The sequence below is a fragment of the Siphateles boraxobius genome, unplaced genomic scaffold (assembly GCF_051911475.1).
Source record: "Siphateles boraxobius isolate OS27281-9 unplaced genomic scaffold, OSU_SipBor_1 34, whole genome shotgun sequence".
Taxonomy (NCBI): domain Eukaryota; kingdom Metazoa; phylum Chordata; class Actinopteri; order Cypriniformes; family Leuciscidae; genus Siphateles; species Siphateles boraxobius.
The window spans coordinates 134426-151701 of NW_027508964.1; the positions used below are offsets into that span (position 1 = coordinate 134426).

Below are 17276 nucleotides of genomic sequence, written 5' to 3' on the forward strand. Positions count from 1 at the left end.
ATAATAGAATAATAACATAATGCTTAACATCATCACAATATTTTTTAACAGGAAAGTTCTTCCAGGAAATCTTCCAGTTTATTACTTTAAATTTAAGCAAAAATGTTTACAGTAATTGCACTTGTGTTTATAATAAATCAAAATGTTATAATAAAGAGGCTGTGTTAAAAGAAGCTTAAAATCCTGTTATTATTGTCAGTCTGTCAGTTTGATGGGTTACTCACAGATGTTTGTGGCTGATAATTTCCCCTGTTGCTCAACACCTCACAGTTTTAAGAGTATATAAGCCTCCATCAGACGCTTCCAATCAGAAGAGAAGCTCAAGATCGTAAGAAGCAACTCAACATGAGGAGGATTCACCGCCAGCTGGGGTTTCTTGCAAGCCTGCTGCTTGTTATTCACGCAGGACCGATTACAGAGCCGGCTGACGAAGATGAAACCACTGCAGAGGTATGACTTTTTTTCATATAGTCCTAATAATTTTGTTGGTCATTACTCATTATAATTCCTCCTATAATTCCATCTTTTCTCTCTCTCTTTAGCATTACCTGAAGTGGTTTTACAATCTAACAGATGTAAAAACTGTCTTCCAACGAAGCGCCAGTCCACTGACTGAGAAGATGAAAGAGATGCAGAAGTTTTTTAGGCTTAATGTCACGGGAACGCTGGACAGAGAAACACTGGAGGTGATGAAGAAGCCCCGCTGTGGAGTTCCAGATGTTGCTGCGTTCTCCACGTTTGGAGGCAATCCCAGATGGAAGACCAACAAGCTCACATACAGGTGTGTATATATATATTTAAACCTTTATTTAACCAGGAAAGAAGACTCACTGAGATTAAAATCTCTTTTACGGGAGTGTCCTGGCCAAGATAGGCAAATGAGTTTACATAGACAATTTATTTCAAAGTTACAACACACAAACGTAAACAAACATCATTATATAAATATAAAATATGCATCTTGTTTGAAACATTTACACACCATTCATTTACTCTGATGATTGTTTAATAAATATTTAAATTGACCACAAGATACTAAATTCAACTTCATCTCAGTCTGGGGAAGATTCTAATCCGAGGCCGCGGCATATTTAAAAGAGGTTTTACTCATCTCGGTTCTGGCAAAAGGCACACACAGATTGTGGGTCGATTTAGAGCGTAATGAGTAATTACCAGGCAACTTCTGTTTAATAAGACAGCAAAGATAAGAGGGCAGATAACCCAATATAGCTTTGTAAATCAAGAGATACCAGTGCTTTTTTCTTCTAAAATTCAATGACGTCCAACCAATCATTATGATTAGGTCACAATGGTGTGTTGAAAATAATATCAGTTCTCTTGGTGTCACTGAGAAAAGAGAACCAGAACCCGACTGTGGTCCTTTCCCTCAGGATTGAGAACTACACCCCTGACATGTCAGTAGCAGAGGTGGATGACTCCATCAGAAGAGCCCTGCAAGTGTGGGCAGACGTCACTCCTCTGAGATTCACCCGCATCTACAGCGGCACGGCGGACATCATGATCTCATTTGCCACAAGAAGTAAGTTTTACTCCTTCTTTTTACTTTTATGTCCATATATCATCTATCTATCTTCAGTGTAAGTAATTTTAATTGATGATATTTAGTGCAGACCAATTAGTCAGATTTAATCGTAAGCTTGCTTGGCGAACGGCTTTGGAGAATTTGATGTTTCCCCATTCAAAGAGATAAGAGCTGTACTGGCGTGACTGAAAACATAGCAGCCAAGAGAAATGACTTGCATTAAAGGTACTTTGAGTGTGTGTAGAGATTGCTCACTGCAAAGCCAATGGGTGGAACTGGACGTCCAACTCCTGTCTGGATGTAATGGGTGGAGTTTGAAAGTCAAGCCACACCCTAAGGCCGTGTGTCCACCAAAGCGTTTTTAGCCAGCTGAAAACGCCAGGCGCTCTGCTGAAAACGCCTAGCTATGGGCGCTTAACCCCTAAAAACCACTGGATCCATCTACGGCGTGGAACGTCAGCACCACATTTTTGATGCGTCCCTAGCTCGGCGTCAAAGTCCACTGGAAGCGTCTCACCCCTAAAATCACCCCTTGCCGTGTCAAGCAGCACAGAGTACATCGTACCGGGCAGGAAGTCAGACACAGAACGGCATAGAGGATCAGGTGGATTTTCAAAATAAAACACCCTGTGGAGACCAACGCTCCGCTGCTGAAATGCGTCTGAGATGCTTCCAGTGGACTTTGACGCCGAGCTAGGGACGCATCAAAAACATGGCGCTGACGTTCCGCGCCGTAGACGGATCCAGTGGATTTTAGGGGTTAGACACGTTTCAGCAGCGGAGCGTTGGTCTCCACAGGGTGTTTTATTTTGAAAATCCACTGGATCCTCTATGCCGTTCTGTGTCTGACTTCCTGCCCGGTACGATGTGCTCTGTGCTGCTTGACGCGGCAAGCGGCGAAAATAGAACTGCTACCTATTCTCTGAAGAGCGGAGCGGAGAGACGCTTCTGGGACGCTTCTGAGACGCGCTGCGTCCGCAGCTGGTGGACTTAAGAGCATTGACTATAATGGCCGCGATTAGCTCCGGCATCCGCGACGCTGACGTTCCGCGCCGTAGACGGATCCAGTGGATTTTAGGGGTAACTGTGCGTTCACACCGCCGCCGGCGAGAGCTGCAAAATTCGCTCTCGCCGCCCTGCCAGCGACGCCGTGGAAAGATTCGTGGACGCTCCGATTCTCTGACGTAGATCGAATGCTTGGTCTTTTTTTAAACTTCATTTAAAGGGGCCGCAAAGCAAACAAGCATGTCGATCGTTATTTTTGCAGAAAATTGATCGATGGAAAGAACTTAACAATTATAGTGACATGTTTGCTACCGAAATAAATCAATTAAAAGCCTGTGTGTGGTGTGGCTTTTGTGTTCATGGTTAAGTGCTACTCTAATTTACATTCCCGCAGAAAAAAAGTGTATTAGCCTGAAAATCTTGCCTATAAATAGTGTTGCGCGCCGCCTTATCAAATTCAATGATCAACTTCTCCTCTATTTTGCTTGGGAACTAATGTGGTCGGGACCAAAGTTTACAGACTGCGTTCTCTGGAAACGGAGCACTTCTACATTTCTATTGGTTGCCGCCGAACGGCGTCATAGCTCATTACCATAAAGTTGACCAGATTTCAACTCTCCTCGCCGCTCTCACCTCTTTTTTTTTTTTAAATGTTGTCTATTAAAAAAGAAGACCTAATTCCTAATTAAATGTAAAACATCTTTCCTACAGATCATGGCGATGGTTACCAATTTGATGGACCACAAGGCGTTTTGGCTCATGCTTTCGCTCCCTCATCTGGAATTGGTGGAGATGCACACTTCGATGATGATGAGATTTTCAGTTTCCGCTCATCAAGAGGTACGTTTTTTTTCCTTTGATTTTAGTGATTGAAAAAGTGCAATGGCTTCATTTCTGCAGATTGCTACCTTGGCACCCCTTAGATTTGTTTAAATTTGTTTTTAACTTGTACGTAATCTGTTCTTTTTAATTTCTCTGCAGGTATTGTCCTGTTCTTGGTGGCTGCCCATGAATTTGGTCACTCTTTGGGTCTTTCTCATTCCAACGTTCGTGGCGCTCTGATGTTTCCCACATACAGCTTCAGCGATCCGGGTCGTTTCTCTCTTACCTCGGATGACATCAGAGGGATTCAGTCGCTCTATGGTAATATGATCTTCAAGAGCACATCTATAATGTTAGTGTCAAACATATTCAGTCATTTGTTTAGCATGTGGTATTTCCTTCAGGCCCAAACAGAGACAGAAACCCCATCCAACCTGATCCAGAATTACCAACGGCTCCTAATGTTTGTGACCCTAACCTGATCTTTGATGCTGTTACAACTTTTAGGGGAGAAACAATGTTCTTCAAGGACAGGTAATGCACAAAAACAAATAAAAAATTTTGGATTTGTATATAGACCTGAAATGTTTAAATGAAATGACTTCTTCCTACAGCTTTTTCTGGCGTAGTTCTCGAAGCACACGTGTGGCGCAACTGATCAAGAGTTTCTGGCCCAACTCTCCGGATAATATAGACGCTGCCTACGAAACTCCAGTGCAAGGAAAAGTTATCTTTTTCAAAGGTATTTTCTCCAACAATCTGGGAATGCTTAAACCACAATCACACTCACAATCTCTGAATCCATGCTCAGAAAACCTCTTAGCATAGCTGGTCTTTGTTTACAGGTAAAAAAGTCTGGGCTTTTAATGGAAACAACCTTGAGCCGGGCTATCCCAAGATTCTCAGCCACTTTGGTCTGCCATTATCCGTAAGAAAAGTTAATGCTGCCGTCCACGACAAAAACTCAAGAAAAACACTTCTCTTCGTTGGCAAGATGTACTACAGGTTGGTCAAGTGCCAAAGCATAAACAAAAACCCTTGGATTTGCTCTGAAAAAAAAACTGTTGGAATATTACATTTCTCTTTTTTGGGATATAGCTATGATGAGAGGGCGAAGAGGATGGACACCGGGTATCCCAAACGACTGGCGGAGGGATGTCCAGGGATGGCCGGAGAGGTTACAGCAGCTCATCTGTCCAAAGGTAGGTGTTTTTAACCAATTTTCGGTAACACTTTATTTTACAGTGTTCTTGTTACATATGTTACATGTAATTACCATAGTAATTACAGTAAATGATGCATAATTACATGCAATTAACCCTCAAACAAATCCTATTCCTAACCTAACCCTATAGTAAGTACATATAGTTAATTAATATTACACTGTACTTAAATATTTAATTACACTGTAACAATGACACCTTAAATTAAAGTGTAACCCAATTTTCTACAAGCATTAAAGTACAATGATTAGACCTCATAAAGATAATGATTTTTACCTCCAGGTTACATTTATCTCTACAGCGGGACGAAGATGTATATGTTCAGATCCAACAGTAAGAGGCTTCTCCGTGTGGTGAAGAGCAATTCTTTCATGCCCTGTTTGTCGGGTTTTAGTAAAAAATGGAATGCAGCAGGTTAATTCACTGTAAAAAAAAGTTGCTGCTTTAAATTTTTTAAGTACAATCAACTTGGATATTTAAGTAATTTCAACTTAAATCACATTAAACTGACTTAAAAAGTTAGTTGAATCTTGTATTAATTATTTTGATGAGTTAAAGCAATGTAAAAACAACAAATCATAACTTATTGTATATCTTATTTTTCCTTTTAAAAGGAAATGCATGTTCAATTCTGTTCAAAATTGTTCTTGGACTCTAATATAGCTGTTAACTATTTGTAAAAGAATGTATATTTACAGAATCTGTTTAATGTTATTCTGAAATAAACTAAAGTGCCTAATTCAACTCAAGAAGATTATGTAAGCATGTTCAGTTTGGAATAAAGAACTGTTTTTGCCAGGTTATATACTTTTGAATTTAATAATGTTAAAGAGACTCACTTACTGAGCAGACTCAGATTGTAAGTCCAATACCAGTGATCGGCTTTATAAAATCTGGAATATCAAACCATCTTAACTCTCAATCAGTGGCGTAGCGTCTGGGCATGCAGGGTATGCACGTGCAAATGGGCCCGGGCCGATAGGGGGCCCGCCCATGGGGAACTTTTAATTAAAACAGGTTAATTCATTTTTAAAGTGTAGCCACAATAAATATATTTTTGTATGCATGTCATGTGTAATAATTTCTTGTTTCTCCATAATTTCTAATTTCTCCGACATTTGTTGTGTGCATTTATTATGCGTTTATTATTTTTTGCACCCCGCGGCTGCCGTAGAACTGTACCGTCATTTTTTACGGCATCGTGTGAGTGTGAGAGAGATTACTAGACGCTAGCTAATTAAACATTAAAGGATGGAAAAATACAAACATAAAAGTGGGGCCTTTAAGAGAAAAAAGAAGGTGGAGAAGTTAGTTGCGACACAAAAACTACCTAAAATAGACCGGTTTAGTTCTCTTTCTTACCATCCCTTCTGTTGCTTCAGCGGAGCCCTCATTTTCAAAACTGAAGCTAATAAACAGACTATTGGGACTGGCAATTATTTCCATCGAGAATGCACAAAGCCATGAATTAAACACCAATGACATCGTGCTCGTGGATAAATTTGCCGAAAGAAAGGCCCGGAGAATGCAACTAAATGAGTAAGCAGTTTTATGTTTTTTACATTTTGGGCCGCGGTGCCAAGATCAGTAGTTTATTATTGACATTGGCTGAGCCTTGGTTGGTTTTAGACTTGTTTTTGTTCCGTTCTGGTTGTGAAAAGTTGTTGGCTAGAGTTTTTTTTATGGTATTGTTTGGTATGGTATTTTCTTTATACACTACAGTGAAAGTCTATAAATGAATCTTCAATGTACTTGGGGGGCAGGGTTAGGGGGGCCCGTACACATTTTTTTGCATATGGGCCCAGGACTGACTTGCTACGCCACTGCTCTCAATAATAAATGAAACTCAAAAGCTTAATAAAAGGTCAGGCTTTTTGTCAAAGCATGTTGATGTTGATGCTTGTTGAAGTTAATGAGAATAGACCTATGAATAGACCTATGAGGGATAGATTAGTCTTGTCAACGCTATGTGTTTGCAGTTCAATGAAAACAAGTGGAATTTCTGTGAAAGGATCGCTGGGACAAATATGGACAAACTTCCTGTGTTCACATTTTAGGGCATGAGTAAGAGTGTGTTGGATACCCCTGTTAAACAGCCTCAGGTTGTGTTTCTGCATTTGCGTCAGGATTTAGGAAACTCGTATAGGCATTGGACGTGCCCTGAAGGGAATTCCAGTGGTTATGTAAACATCAACTTAATCAAAGCCTAGAAAAAATTAAAAAAGAACATTCCTCCTGTCCTGTTGCCACAAGCTCTGCCCACTTTACCTGAAAAGAATTTTGCCTGGAGTGCAAAATATCTGTATATTACTAACATGCATCAAAGTGTGTGGGATAGAAATACTCAGACACTTGAGATGAATTTGGTCTAATGTATTCATTCACTTGATCATTAAAGGCTGTGAGATGTTTCTTGGCTGACATTCTACATGACATTATATAATTTAATATTTTAACGGCAATTAAAATTCAAATAAATGTAGGGTATGGACCAATCAGACACATACTAATTATTCATTATATACAAAGGTTTATGAAACTCCTCACACAGCCAAAATGAACAAACACAAGGGCAGAAACAGTGTCATGTTACAGGGCATGATAAGGAGATTTTACGACCTCCGAGGAATGTGGCCACATACTCAAGAGAGAGACTATGAAACAGAAACCTCTTTAAAACAGACTTTGCTGCATTAATCATAGACTAACTGATCTATAAATGAACATGCATAAAACTGAAAGAAACAGTGTAAATGGTTTACTGTCTCGTGTACTATTAGGTATATATTATGTATCCTGGTATACAACCAACTGGTATACAACCTGGTATTACAAACGATCATTGTAACCTCATCTGTATCATGCCTTCTACCAAATTAATGCTCATTTAATGACTCACACTTTGATGTACATCACCTTCTTCTAGAATGCAGTGTGGATGTGTTATAGCTATCTGAGCATAAAGAAGGTATAATCATGCTAGGGACAAAGATCCGTAAATCAACTAAGAGCCACTTTCCCTCTCAGACATGTCCCCTTTCTGATTGGTCGAGTTCAACCCTTAGGGGAGGATCTTCTCCAGGCCTTATTAGAGACAGTCCACATGTGACCTCCCTCTCTTAGTTCTTTCATCCAGCCGCAACACTGTTCTGGTGATTCTGGGGAACCCCCTCCCCCTCCACGGGGGCCCCAGGGCCCAGCAGGCCTCGATTCCAACCAGATATGGGCTCAGGCAGGAGAGAGGTGACTCTCTCACAAAGAACCAAGGACAATCTCAAGAGTTTTGGAACAAAGACTCCAACCAACAACGACTCCAATCACCCATCCTTCCGACTTCCTCACTTCTCCTGGGTGCTCGGCGTGGCCTCAACAGAGTCCCAGGCCTTGACCAAACCAGCGATGCGTTCCTGGAGAAAGAGAACGTTCAACCAACTTCCACTTGACACTGCCGGAAACATCAACGACTCCAATTTTCAACAACTTCAAGAATTGTTCCCATTATGAATGCAAGTATTGAATTCAATGAAATGTGAAAATGAAATTCTGATGGTTCTTCTCATAGACCCTCTTCCGGTTTCCAATTTCATCCTATCACTAACCTATTTATGTATTCATGTGTGTATGTTGTTTAGTTTATTTATATTCATATAAATATCTATATTTAGTTAATAAAACTTGTACATAATATGTATTTGGTTCTGTTTTGTTTGCAATACAAGTCAATTTACGATCACGGTTTTTGCTACTGGCTCAAAGTACTGTACAGGCGAAGAAATAATTATTCTTCTGAGGCCATGGAAGATACCCTTTTCTTAGAATAAATTAATAATCAAAAGAGTTCGTTGGAAGAACTGATTAATTGATTGTAATATTAATTCAGCCACATCAAGTTAATCCAATTAACTGACCCAAATATTTATAACTAATAATAAAAAGATATTATTGATTATTAATATTTCCAACACATTTCCTTACATAAAAGAGCATTCCTTCTTGGGAAAATCCAAAATTCCATTTATTTGTCTCTGAACCTTCTGTGAGCTCTCAAGCCATTTCCCACCCTCACTCCCATTGGTACAGTATAACGATTGATAGAGATAAACACTCAGAAAGCCCCTAAAAAACGATTTACACTTTTAGAATTTGTAGTGCAAAATTTCAAACTGACATTTGCAACACAGCTCATTCTGTTTCCATCCACGTATATTTTTATGTGCATTTTTGGGATATCTCATAAAAACGCCATGGAAACGCCAAGACGGTCTAAAAATGCGAATAAAAAACAACTTATGTGGTCACTTGAGGCGGATATTTTTTTTTATCGATTAGAAGTGAACATATGAACGGAAACCCATTTACTGAACAAATCCTTGATGCATAACTCGTATGTAAAGCGACCTTGAGCAGCTTCTTATTCTTCTTCTTCTTCCTCTTCTTCTTCTTCTTCCTCTTCTTCTTCTTCTTCTTCTTCTTCCTCTTCTTCTTCTTCTTCCTCTTCCTCTTCTTCTTCCTCTTCTTCTTCTTCTTCTTCCTCTTCTTCTTCTTCTTCTTCTTCTTCCTCTTCTTCTTCCTCTTCTTCTTCCTCTTCTTCTTCTTCTTCCTCTTCTTCTTCCTCTTCTTCTTCTTCCTCCTCTTCTTCCTCTTCTTCTTCCTCTTCTTCTTCCTCTTCTTCTTCCTCTTCTTCTTCTTCTTCTTCTTCTTCCTCTTCTTCTTCCTCTTCTTCTTCCTCTTCTTCTTCCTCTTCTTCTTCTTCTCCCTCTTCTTCTTCTTCAGATGTTGGTTTGATCATTCTGAAATGCCTGAGCCAAAGTCTGTCATCACAATTATTAGGTATTATTACCTCTCAGTCCCAGAACTGTCTCACACATTTGCATTTAAACACCAGATGCAAGATTACAGCATTTATTGCATTTCATCTGATGCACGTTATTTATGATGTAGAAAAACAACTTCCATTTTTATTATAGATATTTTTTAATTTTTTCCAGGAAGTGAGGATTTTGTTCTCTTGAACATGTAATGGAAAGCTGCTTTATTCGCTTTTTTTTATGTGCAACTCTGAATGGAAACTACTGTAGGCTATACTGAATACCCAGCAGATTTTTTTTGCAAACGTTTTTCAGACTTTTTTTTAAAGAATTAATGCATTTTCTCAATTGCTACGACACATTTCATGACATTTTTTAAATTTTAATGTAGAAATGTATGTACACACAAAAAAATAGGTTTAAGTTGAGTTAACTAAGTACATTTTAACAATTAACTTTTTGATGGATAAACGTATTAAAATAATTTACAGGCCCAATGAGGGATTAAGACAAGTTGAAAATGAAAATGAAAACAAAGTCACCACATTGTTCCTCAAAACATCACATTATAGTATTCTGGTGAGCTTACTTTTTGTGTGTGTGTGTGTGTGTGTGTGTGTGTGTGTGTGTGTGTGTGTGTGTGTGTGTGTGTGTGTGTGTGTGTGTGTGTGTGTGTGTGTGTGTGTGTGTGTGTGTGTGTGTGTGTGTGTGTGTGGGAGCAACAGTGTGCTGACTTTTTTTGCATTAACATAAGCTGTCAAACATTTTGAACACATTTCAACCATCTCTCCTTAAAAAAAAAAGTATAGTATCTTCATTCCATCATTGTAAGTCATAGTGTTTTATGGCTGCTTGCAATGTTGAAAAGAAAATCTGTTAGTGAAGATAAAAAAAAAACTAGATCTAAAAGAAATAAATTAGATCTAAAGTAATAACATAATATTAATCATACCTTTCCATTTAGAAGCAAAAATGCCAGTCGGAAATTGGAAATGCATCCCGTCTCACCAAAACCGCGGATAAAACAAATTCCCTCCGGGGATGAAAATGACCAAAAACAGAGGCAGTGAATACAAAACCCACAATCTTCCTAAAGCGGCCCATTCAGTTGAGTCATAGGTGACGTCATCGTCAATGCAAACTTTTGTCTGACATGTTCAGACAGGAGCTTAAAACCGCCTGAAACTCTGAGAGTTTCCCACTCCCACCCCCGATAATACCACTGCTGATTGGAAATGATAAAACACAGGACAAGCCCCTTTTTAGACGATCTAGACGAATAAAAGCCAGAAACAGAGACTCTGGAGGACACTTCTTTCCCTGCAGAGGAAGAGGACTGCAGTATGGGGCCCGTGACAGCTTTTGTTCTGACACTTGTGGTGTATTCGGCTCTTTGTGATGGCGCACCGACTGCATCATCAGAAGACCATCACATAGCAGAGGTCAGTACCCATATGTTCTCTTATATAATCTATACATTAATGCTAAAACGTTCCTTCTTCGTTCTCCCCAGGCTTATCTGTCACAGTTCTACAGGGACAATAATGCAACTAAATCCCGCAGCAGAACGATGTTCCTCCCAGATCTAGAAAATGAACTGAAGGTCATGCAGGAGTTTTTTGGACTGGAGGTCACGGGCAAGCTGGACTCAAACACTCTTGAGACGATGAAGCTGCCACGCTGTGGAGTCACTGATGTGGCCAAATTCAGCCACTTCCAGGGCAGACCCAGCTGGAAGCAGAGCGTTGTAACATACAGGTTAGTTTAGCATGTACCTGTGCCTTCCTGTAGCTCAATCAGCAACATCGAGGTCATGGGTTCGATTCCCAGGGAAAGCAAAAAGTGATAAAATGTGTACCTTAAGTGCAATGTTAGTCACTTTGGATAAAATAATAATGCCAAATGTGAAGTGTTTAGCTCCTGTGGTGGAAATTTTAAACTGAATATTAAACTAACCATGTTTCTAACATCTAACCTTATCTAACACACTAACACTTCGAAACACCATGTACTAAAATGTTCTGTTCTGTGTTTTGAATGTTGTTGGAGTTGAAAAAAATAAGCTGTTGAACGAACTTAATTAAATTAAGGAAAACATTTCCACGACATTGAATTAGCTTATTTTACCATCAAAATCTAATTTGTTTGAAATGATTTGTTGTAATCTTGTTGTATGAACTTATATTAATTGAGTCAAGACTACTAAAAAAATTGTGTCATTCCTACTAGATAAAGTTTTGTCGAGTTAGCTAGATTAAATTTTTGTCCTGCCTAAAACCGTCAACATTATAATTTTTGCCAATTTGACTCTACACTTTCTTCCAATGATAGAAGCTACTTGCATTCAATTAATTAAAACAAATTTTTACATAATAATATTAGATATGACTTATGCAGGTCTGTGAGTGAGGTTTAATGCATGTTTACTGTATACTGAGTGCCCACAGAATAAACACAGTCGTCACTCTTCTGCATAATGGTAACCACAAAATTCAAAAACATTACAGAAAGTCCTCTATAAGTTTCTAACATAACTGAACATTAAATACTAACATTATAACAACATAATTCCATTTACTGAAAAACACATAAAATAATACTTTAATCCCTAAATTTACCCTCCTAATGCAGTCCCTTGCAAAGCATGCTGGGAACTACAGATCCACTGCCCAGTTATTTGTCAACAAAAATGATTCATGTAGTTTTTACACAAATTAATTAAGTAAACTTCAGTTTTAAATATATTAGGTTGACTGAACACAATTAAATTAAGTTGTGACAAAATATTAAACAATCGTGTTACTTTTGCTTATTTTAATTAAATAAATTTAACGAGAGGCAAAATTTATTTTGCCGAATCATGTCGAATCATTTTGTTGCATATGTTGCCCTATGTTGCCATACCACTGTTGAGTGTAATAATAACATATATGGGAAATGAAACTAGACAGATGACTAGGTTGGAACCTTTAGATTAACAATGAAGTAATCATTAAAACAAAGTTTGCTTTACCTAATAACAAAAAGGTTTGCATATGAAGAACCAATCAAATTCATGTCATTTTGCCATACCTCCCTATTCTACAAAAACTGTTGTATCCGTGTTTACGGGTGGGATTCTCAGTGGGATTTGTCTGAGATCCTCCGGCCTACCTTAAAGCTTCTTCTTGGGAGAGATGCTCAGAGAACTGCTCGAGGACTCTCCCGGCCGTGTTAATGCATTTAAAGGACATTTGCTGAAGTCTGTTTGTCGATTAGTAAGCTAGTTGGTGGAACAAGTTATTAAGCGTGACCTTACTACCAAGTGATAGTGTGGAGCGTGTTAGGAACCCCTTACTACCAAGTGATAGTGTTAGATGGGGGACGAGATGTTGTTTGACTCTTTGTGAGACTCTTAAGCGGGGTTAGATTGTGTCAACTCGCGCGTTCAGAGGTAACTCAACTGAGTATAATATTTTCAGGTGTCAAAGACAACAGGTTCAACCTAAGTCAGGTGCGTAGGGGAAAAATCTACCACACTCCTTATTGAAATAACAAATGAGACAAGTTTGTTCCCAGGAATTCAACCAATCAGATTAGACCTTGCCAGATATAGAAATGCTTTCCAGTTTTCTGTGCAAAATGCATTAGACTGTCAATGAAGGGACTTTGGGAGCCAAAAGTAGTTTTAGTAAAAAAAAGAAAGAAAAAAGTTTGTAGTTCTTCTCTATTGTGATGTATATCTGAATGAAACTGAACAAGAAAAAATGTAGGGTGGGTTTGGATGGTTGTGGTTTGCTATTGGTCGATCTCATGTGAGTGACATGTAGCCCCGCCTTCATAAGCATGTCATCAGAGAAGAGACATGGGGCCCTATTTTAACAGTCTAAGCACATGGCGCACAGGACAAGTGAATTAAGGACGTGTCCGAATCCACTTTTGCTAGTTTGACGATGGAAGAAATGGTCGGCTCACCCGGCGCATGGTCTAAAAGAGTCGTCTCTATTCTCTTAATAAGTAATTGGTGTGTTTTGGCCGTAAAATGCAATAAACCGTTCAGAGTCTCATCTCCCATTCCCTTTAAAAGCCAGCTGCGCTCGCGCCATGGCGGATTCGCTATTTACATGGAGGAATTTGCAAGTGGAAAGACTGAACGCGTCTCCAGGGAGGAACCGGATCTGCTCGTGCGCGAGGTTAAAGTGATCTTAATCTACAGGACAAGCCGGATTCCACCACGTCTTTATGTACACAATAATAATCTTTTAAATTCTAATCACTTTATTTTTTTATATTTGACATGTTTGTGTGCTGCTGCGCATCCCTCCGCCTATAGGCTATAATTACTAATATACTAATTACTAATGCACCCTTTAAATAACTTAAAAATACTGCGCCAATGACTGTAGACCAAGTTTTTGTTGGCGCCAACGCTTGTTTTCAGACCAGCATGTCCACTGGCAAACAAGTGGGCGTAAATGCATTTGCTAATTAAACAACGTGGCGCAGGATATGAAAATGATAACTGTGTCGGGCTGAAACTAGCAAAAAAAGACAAAAAACACTTGGGTCGCACCTGGGGTTGCATTGCGCCGGATGTATAATAGGGCCCTAGATGTCACTGCAAGAAGGAGAGGAAGTTATTTAGATTCAAGACTACGAGTGTGCATGGAAATGATAATGTGCATGGATAAATCATTTATAATAAACACTGCAATATTCCATACAAATATGAATTGTCAATTGGTGTCATGGTGATTTTTAAGGATACTAAACATGATTTGCTTCTTTCTCTCTTAGAATTACTGAATATACATCACAGTTGAGCCAGAGAGATGTGGATGTCATTATTGCCAAAGCTTTCCAGCTCTACAGTGATGTTATTCCACTCGATTTCAAACAGATCTACAGTGGCACAGCTGATATTATGATTCTCTTCAAAGCTGGATGTAGGTTCTAAACACATACCTCATTTCCCAAAAAAAAAAAAAAAAAAAAAAAGATATATATATATATATATATATATATATATATATATATATATATGTGTGTATAAATATATATATATATAATTTTTTTTTTTAATTTTTTTTTTTAGATCATGGAGATTTTTACCCATTTGATGGGCCTAATGGGGTTCTGGCTCATGCTAACTCACCCGGTCCGGAGCAGGGAGGAGACACACACTTTGATGATGATGAGACTTGGACACTAAGTTCACGAGGTGATGCACAAATCACATAGAATCACATGCTTATGTGTATGTAAATTATTACCAGTTTATTTAAAAGAAAAAATCATTAATTGCTTTAGATATAAACCTGCTTTTGGTGGCTGCTCATGAATTCGGACACGCACTGGGACTAGATCACTCCAAAGACCCTTCAGCTCTCATGTATCCAACTTACCGATACGTCAACACGAATGGATATACACTTCCCCGTGATGACCGGCTTGGGGTCCAGGCCCTGTATGGTAAATGTTTTTGTTTTTTTAAATAGAGAAATGTACTAGCAATACATTAAATACAATACTTATTATTATGGAGAAAACAATCAATAAATATGTAGTTTCCACCCATTTTCTATAATGTTTCAGGTGTTCGAACGTCAATAGATAAACCTGAACCAAAACCAGAACCAAAACCCAATAGTGTACCTAGCCCACCAGAACCGTGCAAGCGTGACTTAGTATTTGACGCAGCAACCAGCATTCGTGGAGAACTGTACTTCTTTAAAGCTGGGTAAGAATATTATTTTAATTTATATTGTTTAATATTATATATAATAACCTCAAAATATATGGGAAATGCTGAAGAGTTTTTTTTATTTTTAAAAATCACAAAATTATAAACCTGATGTGGTTTTGGCAATGTCAGTGGTGCAAATTCATGTAAAATTTTTAACTAAACAAGTTTAATTTAAAAACTATGTCATATGTCCATCAGGTATTACTGGAAAAAGGGCTACTACAGTGGACTTTCAATGCATGAAATAAAATCTACCTGGCCATCCATTGACTCTGTTGATGCTGCTTATGAGTTCAGTGGCAGAGACATTAGCTTCATCTTCAATGGTAAAGTCTCATTTCCTATTGTCTTTAAAGGTGCAATGTGTAATATTTCTGAGGATCTATTGACAGAAATGCAATATAAGATCCATAATTATGTTTTCAGTGGTGTATAAAGACCTTGAATAATGAACCGTTATGTTTTTATTAGCTTAGAATGAGGCATTTATATCTCCATAACCGCGGGCTCCCCCTTCTATGGAGGTCGACATATTGTGTGGTCATGTTTCTAGCGTAGCCGACAGCGAACACACAGCGCTACAGAGCGCGTTTCCTCACTACCTTGAAAAAGAAGTTTTCAGTGGTGTATAAAGACCTTACTTAATGAACCGTTATATTTGTATTAGCTTAGAATGAGCAGTTTGTGTCTACACACACCGCGGGTTCCCGATCATTGAAATGCGCCGACATGTTTCTACGGTGGCCCTAAACGGACAAACGCGTTTCGTTACTATGTTGCTCTTCGTGCAAGTAAGCAAGCTTAGTTCAGCGAATAAAACACTGACACATGATGAACAACTAACAATAATATTCACAATAACATATAGTTTTACTGAATAATTAAGTAAACATAATTTCTTAATTTATCCTTGTAAAGAAACCTCATTGCTGAACTGCTACTCTCTGCTGTCTCAGACGATGACATATTTTCCTGTCGGCCACCGTAACTTCTGTTGGTTGCAATTCGTAACCTCACCACTAGATGTCGCTAAAAATCACACACTGCGCCTTTAAGTGTTGTATAAAATGGCTTCAGTAAATGTAGTTGTGCATTGTGTCTTTCACATTCAGGTCAGCAGTACTGGGGAGTAAAAGGCAGCACTACTTTGCCTGGATATCCCAAACCCATAACCAAATTTGGATTTCCCACATATGTGAAAAAGATTGATGCAGCTGTACACGTGAAATCAACCGGACGCACTTTGTTCTTTGTTGGAAGTAAATACTGGAGGTGAGAAAACAATATAATATTGTGTTAATATTTTTTTTTTTAAATAACATCAAATCTAACATAATTTTAACAATGGTGTATAGCTTCAATGAAAGAACAGCTCAGATGGACAGAGGCTTTCCTAAAAATATTCAGCTTCATTTTCCTGGCATTGGCTCACAGGTGGACGCTGCTTTTGAAAATTATGGTGAGCTTAAACACAAAAAACATTAACAATTCAATCATTCATTTTTTAATGCTGTTGCCTTTTGTATTTTTCCTGAAAATGTATATTTTTTTTCTCCTTTTTAGGTTATCTGTATTTCTCAGAAGGTCCAAGGCAAACGGAGTATGATTTCTCCTCAAAACGAGTGAATCGTGTTCTGTTGAACTACGGATGGCTGAACTGCTACTAAACATTTATAACTGAAAATGTAGACATTTCCTGTCTCAGTATTCCTAATAATGCACCTATATTTTCTCTTTTGTACAGACAATGCCACTATGTATGAATATATGAATCTTTTGTAATAAACAAATTTAATTATTATTCACACAAACTTGCATCTCAGTTCTAACTCATTTTCTAATATAATAAATAAAAATATATAAGAAAAAGTGAATGCATTTTTTCCTGCAAACTGAACAAGCCATTTAAGTAAATAAATATAGCTAACTTATTAAAAATACATTAAAACTTACTATTTTATAATGAATATATTTCAGTTGAATTTAAGAAACTGGAGTGTAAAGTAAAAAATGTCTAGATGGTGAAACTGCAAGAATATAAAAAAGGACACACATCTCTTTTAAATAATGGCATATGTAGTTTGGTATATGCCTAATCTTCTATTATTACTATTTCTTAACAAAATAATATTATATAGCCTACAAACAAA

General features: G+C 38.1%; 1 protein-coding gene across 1 annotated transcript; it reads left to right on the plus strand.

Annotated features, from left to right (window-relative positions):
• Positions 1 to 292: 292 nt before the first annotated feature.
• On the plus strand, positions 293 to 16937 carry mmp30 (matrix metallopeptidase 30). Its single transcript, XM_077195681.1, has 21 exons — positions 293 to 450; positions 543 to 781; positions 1392 to 1540; positions 3260 to 3388; positions 3530 to 3691; positions 3775 to 3904; positions 3985 to 4112; positions 4216 to 4375; positions 4469 to 4572; positions 4876 to 5010; positions 9367 to 9402; positions 10728 to 10843; positions 10915 to 11159; positions 14178 to 14326; positions 14476 to 14601; positions 14691 to 14852; positions 14976 to 15120; positions 15325 to 15452; positions 16239 to 16398; positions 16482 to 16585; positions 16690 to 16937. The coding sequence occupies exons 1-21, from the start codon at positions 346 to 348 to the stop codon at positions 16791 to 16793; spliced, it is 2916 nt and encodes a 971-aa protein (XP_077051796.1). The 5' UTR covers positions 293 to 345; the 3' UTR covers positions 16794 to 16937.
• The last annotated feature ends 339 nt before the right edge of the window (positions 16938 to 17276 follow it).